Source organism: Cetorhinus maximus, chromosome 2 (genome assembly GCF_964194155.1).
Source record: "Cetorhinus maximus chromosome 2, sCetMax3.hap1.1, whole genome shotgun sequence".
Lineage (NCBI taxonomy): Eukaryota > Metazoa > Chordata > Chondrichthyes > Lamniformes > Cetorhinidae > Cetorhinus > Cetorhinus maximus.
In genome coordinates this window covers 31,408,405-31,415,734 of record NC_135880.1, presented here as the reverse complement: position 1 = coordinate 31,415,734, position 7,330 = coordinate 31,408,405, and the positions used below count along the sequence as shown (strand labels likewise).

The 7,330-nt window shown below is 43.6% G+C and overlaps 1 protein-coding gene across 1 annotated transcript in view; it reads right to left on the bottom strand.

Annotated features, from left to right (window-relative positions):
- Positions 1-3,457: 3,457 nt before the first annotated feature.
- snx25 (sorting nexin 25) overlaps positions 3,458-7,330 on the bottom strand; it is a 253,050-nt gene continuing 249,177 nt past the window's right edge. The window contains exon 20 of the mRNA XM_078562219.1: positions 3,458-4,080. Coding sequence (XP_078418345.1) covers positions 3,985-4,080 — 96 coding nt within the window. The 3' untranslated portion in view covers positions 3,458-3,984. The remainder of the gene's footprint in view (positions 4,081-7,330) is intronic.

Sequence of the window (7,330 nt, the reverse complement as noted above, 5' to 3'; positions counted from 1 at the left end):
AGTCCTAAATGATATAGCTGCTAAACTGGGTCTGCAGCAGGTGGTGTGGGAACCAACAAGAGGGAAATACAGGCTTGATCTCATCCTCGCCAACCTGCCTGCCGCAGGTGCATCTGTCCATGGCAGTATCGGTAGGAGTGGCTACTGCACAGTCCTTGTGGAGATGATGTCTCACCTTCACATTGAAGATACGCTCCATTCATGTTGTGTCACTACCACTGTGCTGAATACGATAGATTTCAAACAGATCTATAGCAACTCAAGACTAGGCATCCATGAGGCGCTGTGGGCCATCAGCAACAGAATTGTTCTCGAACACAACCTGTAACCTCATGGCCCAGAATATCCCCCACTCTACCATTACCATCAAGGCAGTGGATCAACCCTGGTTCAATGAAGAGTGCAGGAGGGCATATCAGGAGCAGCACCAGGCATACCTAAAAATGAGGTGTCAACTTGGTGCCTAACAGCATAAGCAGCAAGTGATAGGCAGATCTAAACGATCCCACAACCAACAATTAGATCTAAGCTCTGAAGTCCTGCCATATCCAGTCGTGAATGGCAGTGGACAATTAAACAACTCACTGGAGGAGGAGGTTCTACAAATACCCCCATCCTCAATGATGGGGCAGCCCAGCATATCAATGCAAAAGATAAGGCTGAAGCATTTGTTACAATCTTTAGCCAGAAGTGCCAAGTGGATGATCCATCTCAGCCTCCTCCGGAGGTCCCCAGCATCACAGATGCCAGTCTTCAGCCAATTCGATTCACTCATGTGATATCAAGAAATGGCTGAAGGCACTGGATAGTGCAAAGGCTATGGGCCCTGTCAATATTCCGGCAATAGTACTGAAAACTTGTGCTACAGAACCCTAGCCAAGCTGTTCCAGTACAGCTACAACACTGGCATCTACCCAACTATGTGGAAAATTGCCCAGGTATGTCCTGTACACAAAAAGCAGAAAGAATCTGCCAATTATTGCGCATCAGTCTACTCTCGATCATTAGTAAATTAATGGAAGGGGTCATCAGCAGTGCTATCAAGTGGCCCTTGCTTGGCAATAACTTGCTCACTGAAGCCCAGTTTGGGTTCCACCAGGGTCACTCAGCTCCTGACATCATTACAGCCTTGGTTCATACATGGACAAAAGAGCTGAACATCTGAGGTGAGGTGAGAGTGACTGTCTTTGACATCAAGGCCATATTTGACTGAGTGTGGCATCAAGGAGCCCTAGCAAAACTGGAGTCAATAGGAATCAGGTGGGAAACTCTCCGCTAGTTGGAGTCATACCTAGCACAAAGGAAGATGGTTGTGGTTGTTGAAGGTCAATGATATCAGCTCCAGGACATCACTGCAGGAGTTCCTCAAGTTAGTGTCCTTGGCTCAACCATCTTCAAACTGCTTCATCTATGACCTTCCCTCCATTATAAGGTCACAAGTAGGGATGTTTGCTGATGATTGCACAATGTTCAGCACCATTCGCGACTCCTCAGATACTGAAGCAGTCCATGTCCAAATGTAGCAAGACCTAGACAATATGCAGGCATGGGCTAAAAAATGGCGAGTAACATTTGTACCACACAAGTGCCAGGCAATGATCACTTTCAAGAGAGAATCTAACCATTGCCCCTTGACATTCAATGGCATTACCATTGCTGAACCCCCCACTATCAATATCCTCAGGATTACCATTGACCAGAAACTGAACTGGATTAGCTATATAAATACTGTGGCTACAAGAACAGGTCAGAGGCTGGGAATTCTGCAGCAAGTATCTCACCTCTTGACTGCCCCAAAGCCTGTCCACAAGGCACAAGTCAGGAGTGTAATGAAGTACTCTCCACTTGCCTGGATGAGTGCAGCTCCAACAACACTTAAGAAGCTCGAAAACATCCAGGACAAAGCAGCCCACTTGATTGGTGCCCCATCCACCACCGTCAACATTCACTCCCTTGACCATTGACACACAGTGGCAGCAATGTGTACCATCTACAAGATGTACTGCAGCAACTCACCAAGCCTCTTTCGACAACACCTTCCAAATCCATGACCTCTATTACCCAGAAGGACAATGACAGCAGATGCATGGGAACATCACCACCTGCAAGCTCCCTTCCATGTCACACACTACCTTGATTTGTTTTGATAACAACTTCCAAGTCCAGGGAGAACCCTTCCCAGGATCTAGGTATGGAACACCTTTGCTCCGTCCACAAGCATGACCCTGACCTTCCTGTCACCTGCCATTTCAATTCACCATCTTTGTCTCACGCTCACATTTTTGTCCTCAGCCTGTTACAATGTTCCAGTGAAGCCCAACTCAAACTGAAGGAACAGCTCTTGTTTTTGTTGTTTTTGCTTTCAGCCTGTGCTGACCTCTTTCTGGTATGAACAGATTCTGCTATTTTGCTTTAAGACAATGTTGGCCTTTATTCCACTATTAATACCTGCTTTAGTATTTAACACCATCATTACCATTCCCTTTGAATTGTGTTCCATCTTTATCATTTAATCTTTCCTGACCTATTTTGCTCTACCTGCCCCTCCCCACCATTTTCCAGAGCATAAAACCCATCACATTTCTACTTAACTTCAGTTCCAAAGGAGTCATTTTAGACTTGAAACATTAACTCTGTTTCTCCCTCCACAGATGCTGCCGGACTTGCAGAGTTTCTGCAGCATTTTCTGTTTTTATAAAGGACCAGCAGTGGTGTGGGGAAAGGAAAAAAAGTGAACGTTGAACAAGATTGTAGTATTTTGTAGGTAGGTCATTGGTATTCTCCCAGTAAAGGTTCAAATCTACATCCATCAGCAGGACTGATTTTGAGCATTCATTGATTAATGCAGTGGTTTTGAGAGTTCATTGTCTTTGTTTTATCAATGTGAAATCGCATACAGACTAAGACAATTACATTATGTATCACAATCAATTGGACCAGATGAACACAAACTAATTTGGATTCCTCAGAACCAGAACAGAGTTCTCTGGGCATACAGTTACAAAATGTAAAATGTACTTGGCACTAACATGCTCATTGTGCCACATCATTCTTGCAAATGCCAACTTGTATATTAGTAATGTTACAATGAAGAAGACAATGTAGTGCATTGGATCTTCAACAAATATTGATCATGGCTAAGTGCTCATGAATCTTCATATCGGCAATTCCAATCTTCAGTCATGCTGCTGCAGAGGAATCAAGAATTTTTCCCTTATACAGGAGGCAAAAGTCAGAAAGAAAAATCACCACAGGCTGCTCACGCACGCACCCTGAACTCCTTTCTTTTCAACTGTTTGAGTTGCATTGCAGCAGGTAGCGTGGTGTATCTGAGGCAATTGCAATTTTTTTTCAAACAGATGAGATCCAAGAGGAGATATGATAGAAATCAACAACCTGTATTATAAATCCTATTTTGTATGACACTGAGTAACAGAAGAAAATTTGCACTGAAGAGTTTAGGTTTTCATCATAATTTATTGCTTATAAATCATCTACACCATTGAAATCTTTGGTAAAAATAAAATCTAGTTCTATTTAACAATAAAATATTCACAATGATCTACATACATATTGCACACAGAGGCTACTCAATGGTCACTGATAAGAAAGGAATGTTCAATTCCTCTGTGAGGAGCTTTGCAATTTAGATACGACACATGCACCACCAACAAAAATAATACAATTCTCAAGTTGTCTTAAAAAATATTTATTCCGTTTCTCACAACATTAATTACTGGCATCTGAACTTCTTAAAGAAACAAACTACCGGATATCAGCATGAAAGGAAAAAGTAAGTAGCTTTATGCACTGATTCAGCAATGCTGAAGCATAAAGTCATTTCACTTAGTGCTACATCTGTCATGTGTGAGACGAAACATCAAACATCAATATATCCCGGCTTACTTGTCCTTCTGGAAAAAAGTTTGTAGCTTGTGTTTTTTAAAAAAAAACTACTTTAGGTCCATTTTACTTCATATATATTCATGAGGTGCTGGATAGGCTCGGGCAGACTTTAAGCTCATCCAAATGAATTCGCAGTTCTGGGCATAACTCAATCAGCAGCAACTCCAGCAGCATCTGAAAGATGAGAGGGTGGGCGGGAAGAAAAAGGAACAAAAGGTTAACACACAGCTGTCACCCCACCTATCAAAGTCCAATTGTCAAGAAGAATTGTTGAAGAGTCATACGGACTCGAAACGTTAACTGTATTCCTCTCCGCAGATGCTGTCAGACCTGCTGAGTTTTTCCAGGTATTTTTATTTTTGTTTCCAATTGTCAAATCTGAACACAACACAGATCCAAAAATAAAATCAAAATACTGCGGATGATGGGAATCGCCATATCTCATACTGGACTCAAAACATTAACTTAGCTTCTCTCTCCACAGATGCTGACAGACATGCTGAGCTTTCTCAGCATTTACTGTACAGAAAGTTTTGCTGGATCTGCCAGTATGGTACAGACATTGATGTTCTACAAAGCACCCGGAGAGGGTGCTCTATCCACAAACCTCGAGCTGCTGGAACTCTGAAGAAGTTTTGGTTTGGAAGGAGCTTGGGAGTCCAGCTCTGTCAGCAGACTAAGTCACTGTGTCGGCCAGGTGTCCATTGCAAGCTATCGATCAACGGTCAAATGTGCCCAAAACAGCTTTTATATTTCCTATATGTTCATGAGGGGTTGGATATGCTCAGGCAACTTTATCCAAATTAATTTGCAATTCTGGACATAACCTCAATTTCTATTTCCCACAGATTGTCCATCAGTAACTGATGGAGTGTGCGTCAATCATCAAGGTTTCCAAATGCCCTATAGCCAATCACCTGCATAATTCTGGCTGTTGGATATAGAATCAGGACACATTTTGGATAGAGATTCAATGGCATGCAGATACTCTGATCACACCTCTGCCCACTAACATAAATACACAGAGCCCGCTACAATTAAAATTCAAGATTGCTACTTGTATTGATTCTTAACTGCCCTCTGAAATGGCCTAACAAACCACTCAGTTGTGTTTAAGGCAACAGCTTACCCGCACCACTTTCTCAAGAGCAACGGGATGGTCTTGCAATGCCCACATCCCGTGAATGAATACAAAAATTCACCTATTCTGCTAAACTCAAAAACCTTGAGAACATTAATAGTGCAGCATAATTAATACACAGATTCCCATGATGGCCTGCTTTCCAAAAGATTTAATGACGTGGGGTCTAGAAATACAATCTTAGCATTTGGCTAAAGTAACAACTGAATGAATAGCTTTACAAAGTGGAAATTAGTATTCTATCAATGACATTCTGTCCTGAGCTTTATTAAATAAATCACTTTTCTAAGAACTCAATGCCTTTGCAACAGATTTTTGAGTTACATTTGGAAACAGAAATCAACTGTTACTAGTTGTTTACTCTAACTGGGTCAGGGCTATTTTATGATTTTCTGGTGTAGATATAGTTCTCCTGGACACAAAGAATTACCAGTTAGGTCTGGAGGAGGAATCTAACGGGTGCATGACTGTGTAATAACAGACAAACATAACTTGGTAGCCCAGATTGCACAATGTTCCGCACCATTCGCGACTCCTCAGATAGTGAAGCAGTCAATGTCCAAAAGCAGCAAGACCTGGACAATATCCAGGCTTGGGTTGACAAGTGGAAAGTAACATTCATGCCACACAAGTGCCAGGCAATGACCATCTCCAACAAGAGAGAATCTAACCATCGCCCCATGACATTCAATGGCATTACCATCACTGAATCCCCCACTATCAACATCCTGGGGTTACCATTGACCAGAAACTGAACTGGACCAGTTATATAAATACTGTGGCTACAAGAGCAGGTGAGACGCTGGGAATTCTGTGGTGAGTAATTCACCTCCTGATGCCCCAAAGCCTGTCCACCATCTACAAGGCACAAGTCAGGAGCGTGATGGAATACTCCTCACTTGCCAGGATGAGTGCAGCTCCCACAGCACTCAAGAAGCTTGACACAGTCCAGGACAAAGCAGCCCAACTGATGGGCACATATCCACAAACATTCACTCCCTCCACCACTGATGCATAGTCGCAGCAGTGTGTACCATCTACAAGATGCACTGCAGAAACTAACCAAGGCTTCTTAGACAGCACCTTCCAAAGCCACAACCACTACCTTCTAGAAGGACAAGGGCAGCAGATAGATAGGAACACCACCACCTGCAAGTTCCCCTCTAAGTCACTCACCATCCTGACTTGGGAATTTATCGCTGTTCCTTCACTGTCGCTGGGTCAAAAACCTGGAACTCCCTTCCTAAAAGCACTGTGGGTGTACCTACACCACATGGACTGCAGCGGTTCAAGAGGGCAGCTCACCCCCACCTTCTCAAGGGCAACTAGGAGTGGGCAATAAATGCTGGCCCAGCCAGCGAAGCCCACATCCCATGAATGAATGAATAAAAAGAAACCTGAATGAGATTCCTTTTTGACCTAGTGATTTTTAGCACTTCCCTTTTACTGTATGTTTAAATGAAGTTGATGGACCTTCCTGGGGAAAAAAAGAGGGGCAGTAAAATAGAATTAGAAAGCTATGCTAGGTCATCACTCATGTCTACTGAGAAAACGTGGGCAGAATTCTGAAAGAAATCAATTTAAACAGCGTAACATAGAAAAAAAATCTTCAATCTCCTATCACAAAGAATCAGACAAAACTGACATCGAGCCACAGAAGGAGATATGAAGATGACCTAAAGGTCAAAGACAAGGAGGTCCTTAAATGAGGAGAGGGAGGCGGAGGAGCAGAAGAGCTTAAGGGAGGGCCTATCTACTCAACTGAAGGCAGGAATGCCACTGATGTGGTGAAGACAGGGTGCACCAAGGGTTTGAGTTGGAGGAATTGAGGGTTCATTTTAAATTCCTGTAGGAGTAGTTGGTATTCCGGCACGGGAGTTTTGAGTCAGGCGTTTTCAAGGACTCCGGTCACTTGCTTGTTTGGGTAGAATGCGACAGCTGGCTGTGGGCTGATGGGCCAAAGATAGGGCAGCCCAGAGTCTGCCCACCAGCACCAAGACAAGTCTATTAGCCGCGAGATAAGAACATAAGCTTGGGGTGTTCCCAGGTCTTGCAGCTGGGATGGGTAGGGGCAGTGTGGGGGAGCAGAGGTTGGCCACCAGTGGAATCTTAATAAGAAGAAGAAAGGTTTACAGGGCTATGGGGAAATGGGAACAGAGTGGTACAATCGGGTCAGGCTACAACTGGATCAGCCGTGTTCTCATTGCATGGCGGAGTGGGCTCAAAGTGCCGAGTGGCCTGCTCCTGCTCCTAAATCACATGTTCGGTACTAATGGAGCTATC